The sequence below is a fragment of the Schistocerca piceifrons genome, chromosome 3 (assembly GCF_021461385.2).
Source record: "Schistocerca piceifrons isolate TAMUIC-IGC-003096 chromosome 3, iqSchPice1.1, whole genome shotgun sequence".
NCBI classification, from domain to species: Eukaryota; Metazoa; Arthropoda; class Insecta; order Orthoptera; family Acrididae; genus Schistocerca; species Schistocerca piceifrons.
In genome coordinates, this window is record NC_060140.1 from 292,792,482 (window position 1) to 292,806,019 (window position 13,538).

Here is a 13,538-nt window from a genome sequence, read left to right on the forward strand (position 1 = left end):
TGTTTCGAGTCTGAATCACGGAAAATTGTTCACATGTCACCTATTGTTTGAAAAAATGAACGTATATCGTTTTGTGCACCGACAGACTATTTTCTCTTAATCATTAATACACTGTATTGTTGAAGTATGGTCGTGATAATTTGTCAGAAAGGCCATCTTGGGCGCGATTTCATAGTTTGTTGAGAGATCGTTTTTGGTCACCTTTCTCAACATTTTTCCTGGTGGATGGGCACTCTTCGACAGACTACAATTTTTCAGCATTTAATCTGTTAGTCCGCAATGACTTGCTTTGTCCCAAAAGTCCGCATAAGATCCAGGCGAATCTTCATCGCCTGTTTTCCGTAAGTGTGACAATTGTAGACGTAGACACTGTGCTGTCAGTTGGATCTTCCTATAGCAATCAACTAATGAGGATTATGTCCGAATAATAGGAAGAAGATAGTTTGCATTCAGCAAAATGCAACACCCTGATTGTCGCCTATGGAAACAAATCGAAGTGGAAGTTGCATTAATGTGTCCTTTTTGGACGATAACTGCATCTTTAAGTTAAGCATTTTGTTCTTCAAATAAAAGATATGGCTGTCCTCTGTTTGCGATATACAAAATGCGACAAAACAAAGTAATTAAATATTCTAATAACAAAATCTTAAATACATTATATAAGCTGGACATCTTGCGAAACAAAAGAATAACTAACAGTCGAGTTCAGTGATACTCAATTGGTAAACTCAGTATGAATCAGCTGTGTGTTATGTGTTTTGGTTTGTTTACATAGAAAATTCAGTTAACCTCTTAATTCGGTAATAATTGTGAAACAAATTTCCTTTAAGTGCATGAAGTCTTATTAAAGTGCCGTAAAGAACTTAGGCTCCCTCTATTTCTTTCTTTTTTGCCTTAAAATAATAGTTTGACAAGTCGTTCACTCAACTGCCAGGAGTTTGAAAAATGTTATTTTGCTAAAGTGTTCAGGTCCACGTATTGTTACCTATTGAAGAAATTGAAATAATTCTCTTACAAAATAAACTAATTGTGATGTTCTAATTAATGATGTGTGAATAATCTGATCTCATTAATCAAACCACACCGACTCTGGTTTGACTGCTCAGGTTTTTGTAATGTTTTTCAGTGCTTACACTGACTTTAAGAACGTGGGTTCAGTTTATAGTGTGATGTTACTGGCAATATTGTAAACTGAAAGAAGTCAACTTACTTACCAATGTGGGATTGGCTGTTTTGTTTTTGTAAAATCCAAGAACTCAGACTGAAGAATTAAAGAAAATGTCAAAGTCATTAATTTCACGTTTGATTTCAAATACCAAGAGCCTTGGTTTGTAGTTTTCGTTCAGGAGTTAAATTTGCTTCTTATCATTTGACTTTTTCGTGCAGTTGAATCTGGAAAGATTAAAAAAAATAATTTTAATTTTACAGTAATGGAAATAATGACAATGATAAGGGTAACACATCAAAAGCGCCCTTGATATGGGAATGAATTGATTTGATCGAGATGGTCCATATTCCTAACACATATGCATACGATTTTTGGCTTGAAAACACACCCGATCCAGTTGTTGAGCTGAGTTGTCTTATGCCAAATAGCATATTCATTCCTCTGAAAGTTAACAGAAATGCAACACTACATGAAATCAAGGAGGTATGTAATATTTTCTTTTCCTGTGATAGTTATACCTGTGATAAAGAAAATTAGTTGTATGTTACATTTAGCCTAGTTTGTTTAGTGAAAATAGCTGTAGTGTTGTCTCATGAATCAGATTTTATTTTTAGTTCTACATGGTACACCAGACTGCATTCATAGAGCAGTGTGTTGGTGTACTCTTGAGATAAAGCAATTTTTTTTACAATCATATTGACCAACGAGGATCACGTTAACAACTTCAGTTCCTACTCTTCCTATGTTGTTGTTTCCTGTTTTTCCAGTATTCTCTCATTTTTTCCCCATGCAGTCTCTTCCTTTCTTCTGTCATGTCGTTCCCAATTTTTTATTTCCTCTGCTTTGAAAGCCTTCCAAATTTAGTATTTTATTTTTAAAACTGTTTCTTTCTGCTATTTCTGATTCTTTGCTGTTGTTTCTCTCTAGATCTTTCCTTACTTCTGTAATCCGTGCTGTTGTTGATTTCTTCTTCCAGAAATACAGGAGTATTTGTTTTGTTTGTGTATTTCCATCCATTCGGTAGAGGTGTCCGAAAAAGGTTAGTCTTCGTTTGGCCATTACTTCAGATATTTTCCATATATTTTCGTAGATCTCATCATTACTTTGTATTTTCCAACTATCTGCAGTTTTAATTGCACCCATTATTTTTCTAATAATCCTTCTTTTCAGTACCTTTAGTTTGCCCATCTTATAATTCATCATTAGGCATTCAGATCCATATAAACATTTTGGTTACCACTGTGGTATAGTATTTTAGTTTTAATTTTCTAGATATACATTTCTTGTTGTAAATATTTGTGGTCAAACCATATGCTCTTTCTGTGTTGTTAATTCTTAATTTATTGTAGATTTTTCTAGTCCATTCTGTTGTATAGTTTCTCCAAAATATATAAATTTATTTACTTGATCTATTTTACCTATTCGTGTTTCAATGAATTTTTTTAGTATTTGTCATGAATTTTGTTTTCTCAGCTGAAATTTTGGGACCAGTTCTATTTGCTATTTTTTTCCAGAAGGTTTAGGCCTATTTGAATAACTGCTTCTGTCAGGTTTTCTGGAAGTATTGCAAAATCATCCACAAAAACCAAGCAGTTTACCTTAATTCCATTTGTTTTCCATCCCTGAGTTATTGGTTCAATTTTGTGATTTTTTTTTTTATTTTTTTTAGCTCTGATTTCCAGATCCTTACAATGTTTCTAGAAAACAATTAAACAGTAAAGGTGATAAACCATCATCTTGTCTAACTCCAGTTTTTGTTTCAAATGGCTGAGATACTTCTCCCATAAATCTGACGTTAGATATTGTACTTGTTAATGTTTCACGAATTATATTTGATAATTTTGATTTAAGACCAAATTCTCTAAAGACCTTATATATTGTTTCTCTGTTTATACAATCAAATGTTTTCTTGAAATCAATAAATGACACTATTATTAGTTTGCTTTTTAACATTGTATGGCAAATTATTGACTTTAAGTTAGATTTGTTCTGCAGAGGATCTTCCCTTTTGAAAACAACCCTGATAGTCTCCCAGTTGTTTGTTTAAAGTATCTACCATTCTGTTCAGGAGAATTTTTGATAATATTTTGTATGCTACTGGCAAAAGTGACACTCCTCTGTAATTATTGACATTTTGTTTGTCTCTCTTTTTATGTAGCAGGTGGATTAATGCTATTTTCCATTCAACTGGAATCTTTTCAGTTTTTCATATGTTCTCAAAAAGCAGCTGTAGGCCTAGATCCTTTAAGATTTTTGGTTCTGACAATTCAATAATTCTACTGTAATCGAGTCTTCACCACTTGCTTTATTGTTTTTGAGTGTTTTGATGCCTTCATGAATTTCTAACTCTGTTGGTGGGAAATTTTCCTCTAGACTGTGAGGTGTCACTGGAAATTCTAATTTATCTGTTGGAACTGGACAGTTTAACAGCTTTTCAAAAAATTTTGCTAAAATTTCACTATTTTCTTTGTTATTTAACCCCATTTTGCCATTTTCATCTTTGAAACCCTCAAATGCTTGGTGCCTGACATCCTTTAAGTATGTGTTTAAAAGTTTGCTAAAAATTTCTAGTATTATTTTTTGTGAAATTTTCTTCTATTTCAATAACCTGAGAATTTTCAAAGTTTCTTTTGATTTTTTCTGGATTATTTTTGATGTTTCTTTTCTTTGTTGTCTGAATTGTTCGAGGTCTTCCTCTGTTTTTGAACATCTCCATTTTTGAGCTCTCTTTTTTGGTGCTTCTTCACACTCCTCATTCCACCATGTCTTCTTTTTATTCTTGGCCAAGCCTAAAGTTTTCTCTGTTGCTTGAGTTATTTGCATCTAGAGTTCATGCCAATCACCTTCTTTGCTTGTCTCAATTTCTTCTCTAAATTTTTCTCTGTTTTCTTTTATAATATTAGCTGTAGTGGTGTTGTATCTGATCACTTTCTTGGCTGCCTTTTATGTTTTAGATGGGAGAAATTTTATTTTAATCTCAGAGAGATAATGATCTGTATGGAGTTCCCCATTTCTGACTATTTTAACATTCATAATTTCAGGGATATACCTCTTAGATGTGGCTCAGTGATCCAGTTGAAATTCTCTTAGGTTTGGATTTGGATGTCTCCAAGTTTTGGCTTTCTTGGTAGTTTGCGGAAACGTGTGGACACGAGTTTTAACTGGAACATTTTACACATTTTGATTTCTTGTGTGTGCTGGATATTCACCTACAATAGTCCAAAATTTCTTTTCCCTCACAATCTACGCATTGAAGTCACCGAGTAGTATTTTAACATTCGTTTTAGGTATGATAGAAATTTCATATTCTAAAAGATCCCAGAAATTATTTACTTTCTCCAGATTTCTTCTGTTGTCAGTATTTATAGGTGCATGACAGTTTATGAGGGTGTAACTTTTATTCTTGCACTATTCTTAACATGGATATTCTTTCTGAATTCGATCTAAATTCTGTTACACTGTCAACAATATTTTTGTTTACATAAAATGCTGTTCCAAAAATTGGCATGTTTTCCATTATTCTCACTGCTGGTTTCCCTTGATAAATTCTATAATGTTGTGTATCTACTACATTCTCATCTAAGAATCGTGTTTCCTGGACTGCTATAATTTGTATATCATTCTTCTGCAGAAATAATTCTAATTCCTTGTGTTTCCCAATTTTCAGAAGAGAATTTACATTTAATATTCCTAAGTAGTACTTATTCTTGAACTGAAACTTGGAAGGCTTTTCAATATATTCCATCTCTTCTTCAACGCAAATGTTGGGACTCTCCAGAATCATAGGTCCCATTGCATTACATGATGTAATGGTGAATTCCTCATCAGAGTTACCACCTAGGGTAGAGCATCATTTGTGCGAACTTTCCATTTTGCGACTTGAAGCTGTAAATTGTAAAGATTAGGGAATCCATAGTCATCCCTGAATTCCCAAAGTGAGACCAGGGTCTTAGTCTGGAATATTACTTATTCAGCTGCCACTAACATGTGGAACAGACGCTGTCGGGGTACCACCACTAACATGTGGAACCATTGTGCCCTCGGTCCATTTTGGCCTTGGACAAGAGGCTGCCTCTTCTGCCAGCTCTGCCGTACTGAGTCCATCTTCTCTGCTTTTGCTGTTGTTGAGATCTTCACCATATCCCTGGCAAGGGGCCGTCACGAGGTACTATCACCTGGGCCAGGTGAACCAAGGTTTTTTAATGAGATGTTACTCCTCCCCCTCCTGCTTTCTCAACCGGACTTGGGACCGGCTATGGCGGAGTTACAGCATTATTTTAGGTTATCTTTTTTTTATGTGCTTCTCCAATTTTACTGAGCAAGAGGATTTTATATAAAGCAGGATTTGCTAATGAATAAATTAATTTTATTGTAGTTACTTAGATTGTAAATTCTGGTTTGTATTTCCTCTTTCCAACACATCAGCATGTCAGAAAAGCTCTGTGTCTTGGGCTGTCATAGAGTACCGTGCACCGTTATGTGATTTTCAAGCTAAACTTTAGTTTATAATTATCAACAGCGTGAAAAATCTGACAGTACTGTGTGTCTACAGTTCATTAAAAAAATTGCTATGTAACTTAAGACTGTTATAATAAAGAAACATCTGTGGTTCTGTAAACAGATAATCTCCATTTCCTTACTGTCAACAAACTAAGCTTTTGAAGACTTCTGCTACACATATAATAGAACTACCCAATGACAAACAATAGACACCAGGCAACTGCAAATGTAGACGTGTATGAAAGCTGAGAAAATGTATGTGCCTAAGTGTACTCTATTAATTATTATGTATCTTACATTTTGCCTGAATCACTTCTGTTGAGTGGAATAAAGTCATGGTATTGTCTACATTTTTATGTCTATCCTCCAGAAAATATGTTGATGTTCACTGTCAGATTTATCCTCAAAATAATTCAAACAAAGAGGAACTCACTTGCTTTACCAGTAAAAAATGTTCCTATTATTGTATTGGTATTTCTTTCAATTGGTTTACTTTTTTTTTCCAATAAACCTGGTCTGTCAGGTGAATTTTTGGGACTTGTTTTCCTGTTTCTTTCTTCTCCTGTCATTCTGTGTGACAGAAAAGGTAAAATACATTCTTTTTTGTCAAATTAAAACACATTGGATGATTGTTTTTCTTGTCCTACTTTCAGATTTTGTGATGTGCTTGCTGACCAGTATTATTTTGATTATTTCCGTCGTTTTGTATGTATTAATGTACCTTTCCTCCCATCCTGTCTGATTCCACGCACACTTATTCCCACTTACACCTCTCGATATGCTCTGCCCAACTCGCTCGACGTCTCGTGTGGTGTGCTCTTTCCGATACTTACTCGAGTGACCACTTCCCTTGTGGGACTCGCCCGTACAATCATACTCCGTCACAGCGGCCCGCTCATTGGAAATTCTCTCTTGCTGGCTGGATGCTATATTCCTCCTTGGCAGTCTTTGACGAACGGCCGTTTCCCAGCTGTGATGATCAGGTCGAGCACCTCGTGGATGTTATTCTCTTGGCTGCCAAATCCTCTATCCCTCGTACTACTACTTCTCTCCGTCCGGTTCCAGTCCCTTGGTGGAGTGTGGTAATGCGATTCGTGCCAAACGACATGCGCTTTGTGTCTTTCACCGTCATCCTACGTTAACAAACTGCATCTGCTACACAAGCAACTATGTGCGCAGTACCGTCGCACTATTAAGGAAAGCTAGAAAGCATGCTGGGTTTTCTTCACCAGTTTTACTCCATCCTCTCTCATTTGGGGTGCCCTGCGCTGGCTTTCCGGGACTACCGCCCACTCCCCAATAGCTGGTCTGACTGTGGTGGGAAACGTCATAGTCGACCCTGTCAATGTTTCCAACACTTTGGGCTGGTACTTTGCGGAGGTTTCAAGCTCCACCCACTACCATCCGGCCTTCCTTCCTCGGAAACAGGGGGAGGAGGCTCGTGCACTCTCTTTTCTCTCTTACAATACTCCTTTTACTATGAGGGAGCTCGAGCATGCTTTCTCCTCATCCAGGTCTTCTGCTCCTGGGCCCGATACAATCCACGTCCTCATGCTGCAGAATCTTCCTCCTGCGGGAAAACTCATTCTCCTCAATACCTACAACCATATTTGGACTGACTGTATTTCCCACACTTTGGTGTGAAGCTATTATTGTTCCCCTACCTAAGCCTGGTAAGGATGAATATCTTCCTTCCAGCTATAATCCAATTTCCCTTACCAGCAGTGTTTGTAAGGTGATGGAATGCGTGATCAATAGTCGATTAGTGTGGTGGCTGGAGTCGTCACACCTTCTTTTCACTAATGCTCAGTGTGGGTTCCGAAAGTGCCGCTCAGTGGTAGATCATCTCGTCACCCTGTCGACGTTCATCATGAATAATTTTCTGCAGAAGCAACAAACAGTGGCCATATTATTTGATGTGGAGAAAGTCTATGATACCTGTTGGTGGACAGGCATTCTTTTTATTATGCACACAGGGGCTTTCGCAGTCGTCTTCCCAGTTTCATCCGGGAATTTTTAATGGACCAAGTTTACTGGGTACGTGTGGGTTCCTTCGTATCCCAAAGCTTTTCACAGGAGAATGGGTGCCTCAGGGCTCTGTACTGAGTGTTGCCCTCTTCGCTATAGCTGTCAACCCAATTATGGACTGCCTTCCAGCTGGCATTTCCGGCTCTATTTTTGTTGACGACTTTGCTATTTATTGCAGCTCCCAACGGATGTGTCTCCTGCAACGCTGTCTTCAGCGTTTTCTGGACTGTCTCTATTTGTGGATTGTCACAAATGGTTTCCGCTTTTCTGCTACCAAATCCGTTTGTGTCAACTTCTGGTGGTCCAAGGCATTTCTTCCACCGTCCTTGCAACTGGGCCAAAATGCTCTCCTGTTTGTGGATGCAACGAAGTTCTTAGGGCTTATGTATGATAAGAAACTCAGTTGGTCTCCACCGAGCGAGGTGGCGCAGTGGTTAGCACACTGGATTCGCATTCGAGAGGGCGACGGTTCAATCCCACGTCCGGCCATCCTGATTTAGGTTTTCCGTGATTTCCCTAGATCACTTCAGGCAAATGCCGGGATGGTTCCTTCCAAAGGGCATGGCCGATTTCCTTCCCCATCCTTCCCTAATCCGAGCTTTTGCTCTGTCTCTAATGACCTCATTGTCGATGGGACGTTAAACACTAATCCCTCCTCAGTTGGTCTCCCCACGTGTCCTACCTGGCTGCATGCTGCACCCGGTCCCCGGTCCCTCACTGTCCTTCGTGTATTGAGTGGTACCTCTTGGGGAGCCGACCGGACTGTCCTCCTCTGCCTCTATGAATCTCTTGACTGCTCCAAGTTGGATTATGGGTGCGTTATCTACTCCTCTGAATGGCCGTCTAGCTTACCATTTGGGGATCCGTCTCGCCACTGGTGCCTTCCGTACTAGCCCAGTTGAGAGTCTCTATGCAGAAGCCGGTGAACTACCACTGTCGTACCGGCACGACATCCTACTTAGTAGGTATGTGTGTTGGCTTTCTTCCATCCCAGGCCACCCAACCTTTGACCTTTTTTTTTGATGACATTCGTGACCGCCAGTACGAGATGTACGTTTCTTCTCTGCGGCCTCCTGGCATTCTCTTTAGTTCACACTCTGTGCTACTTTCTGAACGGGTGAGAGCCCTTCACCACCTTGGCATCAGACACAGGTTTGTGATCATTTTTACTTCAGCTCATTCCCGAAGGATTCGACTCCGGAGCTGACCTATCACTGCAAATTTCTCGAACTTTGCTCACAACTTGCCGATAGCATATTTTTGTACACTGATGGTTTCAAGTCTGCCCACCGTGTTGGCTGTGCTTTTGTCATCAGGGATGATAAGTTTCAATACCGGCTTCTCGACCAGTGCACAATTTTTACCACAGAACTTTTTGCCCTCTATCAGGCTGTTCACTACATCTGGAGGCACCAGCTCACTTGCTGTGTGGTCTTCTCTGACTCCCTCAGCGCCCTTCAGAGTCTGGATGATCCAGATCCAGTCCACCCCATTGTTCGACGGATCCAGGACTTCCTCCATTTGTTCCTGGATGGGAGAGCCCAAGTGATGTTCATATGGGTTCCTGGCCATGTTGGTGTGCCTGGGAATGACACCGCTGTTGCTGCAGCCAAGGCTGCAGTCCATCTCGGTCGGCCCGTCTCTTACTCTGTTCCCTCGCAAGATATTTGTACTTTTCTCTATCGGCGTATCATGTCACTTTGGCATGACCATTGGTGCTCCCTTCATAGGAGCAAACTTGGAGAAGTCAAACCTGTCCCAACAGCCTGGTCCACTTCCCCCTGGCCATCTCACCGTGAGGAAGTAATGTTAGCTCGGTTGTGAATAGGGCACTGCTGCTTTAGTCACCGCCACTTGTTAAGTGGTGACCCTGCACCTAGTTGTCCTTTCTATAGCCAGCCATTAACAGTGAGACATTTCCTGATCCTCTGCCCCTATTTTAGCCACTTACGTCTCAGGATCGGGCTGCTACCCACTTTGCCGGACGTTTTAGCGGATGACGTGCGACCTGTGGCTCATGTTTTAAGTTTTTTAAAAAGCGGTAATATGACAAAAGAGATTTGATTTCTACCTGGTGAGTGCGGTGTCTTGTCGACGTCTTTTAGATACTCTTCCTTAACGTCTTGATATTTTGGATTTGTTTTTTCTTCCTTCCTGTATTGGGCCTCGAAACGGTTTTTTACCCTCACAGTCCCAGCATTCTATGGTTCTATACTGGGTGCTTATGACCTTAGATAATTTGCGCCCAAAAATAGCCTCCCACATATTACGAAGTTGTTGTTTACTGTCTAATTTGGTAATAGGCAGAAGACAGCTAAATTCACAATAAAAATGTGAGAACCTACAAGTAGCATAAGGTCTTAGCTCTTACAAGGTTTTCTTTGAAGCAGCAATTAACCATGGACAAATTAAAAGAAATTAATACTTTTTGGACATGATTTTTAAGTTTCATTCCATTACTAGAGGCCATATGCAAGTTGTTTAGCATTTTTTGTTTTGAAGATGTTGCGACAGTGATCACTGTGAAAACTGCTCTTTATTGAGCGGAAATATTAAGTATTTAAAAAAAAAAAAAAAAAAAAAAAAAAAAAAAATCACTATATAGAAAACTTGTCCATTAACAATGTTAGATTATGTGTGAATGTTACATTATGCAAAAAGTAGTTTACTTTCTGCATTACTTTTGCGATTGATTTATCCATTAAGTCTCCTGGAGATTCTTGATAACAGCTATTTGTATGCATCGTACAGTATTTATATTATGTTTTTTGCTGAATTCATTTTTATAACTACACTTGATGTGTTTTGTTTTCTGCAGGATCTGTGGGAGGAGGCTGCGCGGTATCCCTTATATGGGATGCTGCACGATGCCTCCTCATACGTATTCGCATGCATCAATTCGATGGCGGAGAACGAAGAACTGGATGACGAGAACAGACGCATATGTGACATACGCCCATTCTGCTCCGTGTTACGAATTATTGAACGTAAAGGAAATAAGGCGGAGAAGTCACTAAATAATCAGATCAGCCATCTTATAGGAAAGGGTAAGTTCTGCATGTGTCGTCATAATGATAGTAGATCTAATGTAGCCTGTCAATCAGTCTGCATACGACACAGGTTGATGTGATAACTTCTGAGTTTAAAAGCTAGTTACCTGTCATTGTTTTCTTTTATTCCTTATTGTGTCCATTAAAGTTGATACCTAGTTGATTATTTAAGTATGAAAATTTTCCAGAAAGTAATACTTCTTTCTCTCGAAAAACTTAAAAAACAGTTATTTTTGAATAAATAAATTTCCAACTACATATTTTTGTTTCTTAGTTACCATCCAAATTCAATAACTTGTTATACTGTGTGATGAATTTCTGTACACTGCTTCAAATAGCGCTGCTCAAGGTTGTTGAGTAAGAGAGTAATTAGTTCTTTAAGGGATTAAAATGTGAAAATATGTACCTCACAATACCTAGTTTAATGTTGTAAAAATGTGATACTGCAAAAACTGGCTGTATCCTGGAGAATGCAACTAGCAATTGGAATGCCAGATTATAGATACTTTTTGAGAGATTCTTGACAGGTTGTAGGTTTTAAGGAGGAGGGGAGAATAAAACCATCTGAACATTACTGTGATTTGGAACTGAGCTATAACGGAATAAATCATATATGATTATTACTGAGTAAAGTCAGTAAACAATAATACTATACGATTATTGCTGTGGCTCTTCCACCCGTGGTGGATATTAAGTTCTTCCAAAGATGGTGAAAGTTTACAAGAAATTTGTTCATTTATTTTCTATAATTAAGTACTGTTATGTACGGGATGTTGTATGGCTGCATGGGGTAGTAGTAGTAGTAGTAGTAGAGGGGTTTTTTGGGCGCACGACAGCAAGGTCTTCAGCACCCGTTCAGTAACATAGAGAGACGGGTGTCAAGAAAAATCCCAGAACAAGAATATAAAATGGAACATAAAACACGGATAACAATCGAAAAATATGTGCTCATCCACACCGAAGCGTGGGATGAAGCAGGGTGTCAACAGTAAAACATGGACAACACAGGAAGAAAATGATAGAGGGAGCTAAAACAATGTAGCAGATGGAAGTGGCTGGCTGACCACAAAGAAAAAAGGGGAGGAGCAGCCACTCTGCAATACACTAAAACCTCCAGTGTAAAAGTTGAGGCCAGAGTCCAGACACGTCACAAAACTTAAAAACCCTAGACACACACGACTCATCATTAGCTAAAACAGAAGGCAGATCCCCATCAACTTGTGCTTCTGCCCGTGCATCACGGTATAAAATGCAGTCTGTTAAAATGTGCCGGACAGAGATGTGCACACCACAAGCATCAGAAAACGGAGGATCCTCCTGCCGTAATAAAAGCTATGTGTGAGAGGACAGTGCCCGATCCGAAGACGTGTGAGGGCCACCTCTTCCTGCCTGAGCAACCGGCAGGAGGAACGCCACGGCCGAGTGGTTGACTTTACCAACCGCAGTTTATTGGCCGTCACCGCCAGCCATTCGTCCTCCCACAACTCCATGCACTTCCTGTGGAGTGCAGCAATGACCGACTGCAAGGGGATAGGACACTGGACCACATCCTGCTCTCTGCAGGCCTCCTTGGCAGCCCGATCGGCCTGTTCATTGCCCCATATGCCGACATGACCAGGTACCCAGCAGAAGGATACCTCTTTACCCCGCCGTTGGAGCAAGTACAGTTGGTCATATATCAGCTGGACCATCTCCTCAGTCGGGTATAGGTTCTGCAGTGATTGTAAGGCACTAAGAGAACCGGAGCAGAGAAGAAATCGATCGCCCCCGAACACGATGCATCAGCTCCAGTGCCTTCAGGATCGCGTGGAGCTCCGCTGCGAAAACAGTATATTCAGCAGGGAGGCGAATCCGGGTAACATGATCAGGGAACACCACGGAACAGCCAAGGAAATTCTCCTGTTTGGAGCCATCACTGTAAACGACAGTGAAACCGTGATGAACATCTAAAATGTTAAAAAACAGTGACCTGAATGTAAAATCTGGCGTGCCATCCTTCTTAAAATGAGTCAAATCTAAAATAAGTTTGGGTCTCTGGAGGAGCCAAGGTGGAGATCTGCTCCAACCGCGACGTAAAACACGAAGACCAGCCATAGACATCGCAGCGAGGCAATCCTGTGCGTGAATCCCATAGGGCTGCGTTGCACGTTGCCGGTTATGAAATAACCGTGCCAGAGGAGGCTGAGCAACGGTATGGTATGCAGGTGTGTACGGTGTGGACAAAGTTTTATACGCCTGGCGTACCGTAAGTAGCCGTCGCCGCATATGAAGTGGCGGTTCACCTGCCTCTGCACAGAGGCTTGGTATGGGGCTAGTTCGGAATGCCCCAGTGGCCAACCGAAGCCCTTCATGGTGGACAACGTCCAAAATCTTTAAGTAAGAAGGCCTCGCGGACCCATACACCATGCACCCATAATCGAGCCGAGATCGCACAAACGCCCTGTAAAACTGGAGCAGACAAGTCCTTCAGCTCCCCATGTACTGTGGCTAAGACATTTTAAAATACTTAAAGCCTGAAGCGACCGCCGTTTCAGGTCTTTAAGATGAGGTAACCACGTGAGCTTCGAGTCAAAAATGAGCCCCAGAAATCTCACCGTGTCTTTAAAAGTAAGAATAGTGTCCCTCAACCGCAATTCAGGAAAGGTTAAAATCGAACGAGAACGGTTAAAAAGAACACATACAGACTTCTCGGTGGAAAACTTAAAACCACTCTTCTTCGCCCAGTCATCCAAACGCCTAATCGTAAGTTGCAGCTGACGAGTTGTCGTTGCAAGGCTTGAAGAAGAGCAGAA

The 13,538-nt window shown here is 40.3% G+C and overlaps 1 protein-coding gene across 1 annotated transcript in view; it reads left to right on the plus strand.

The window, feature by feature from the left end:
- Nucleotides 1-696: 696 nt before the first annotated feature.
- Nucleotides 697-13,538, plus strand: part of LOC124787959 (phosphatidylinositol 4,5-bisphosphate 3-kinase catalytic subunit delta isoform) — a 169,439-nt gene continuing 156,597 nt past the window's right edge. Inside the window, exons 1-3 of the mRNA XM_047254963.1 lie at nt 697-800; nt 1,429-1,651; nt 10,515-10,743. Of these exons, the coding sequence (XP_047110919.1) occupies nt 1,505-1,651; nt 10,515-10,743 (376 nt within the window). The 5' untranslated portion in view covers nt 697-800; nt 1,429-1,504. The remainder of the gene's footprint in view (nt 801-1,428; nt 1,652-10,514; nt 10,744-13,538) is intronic.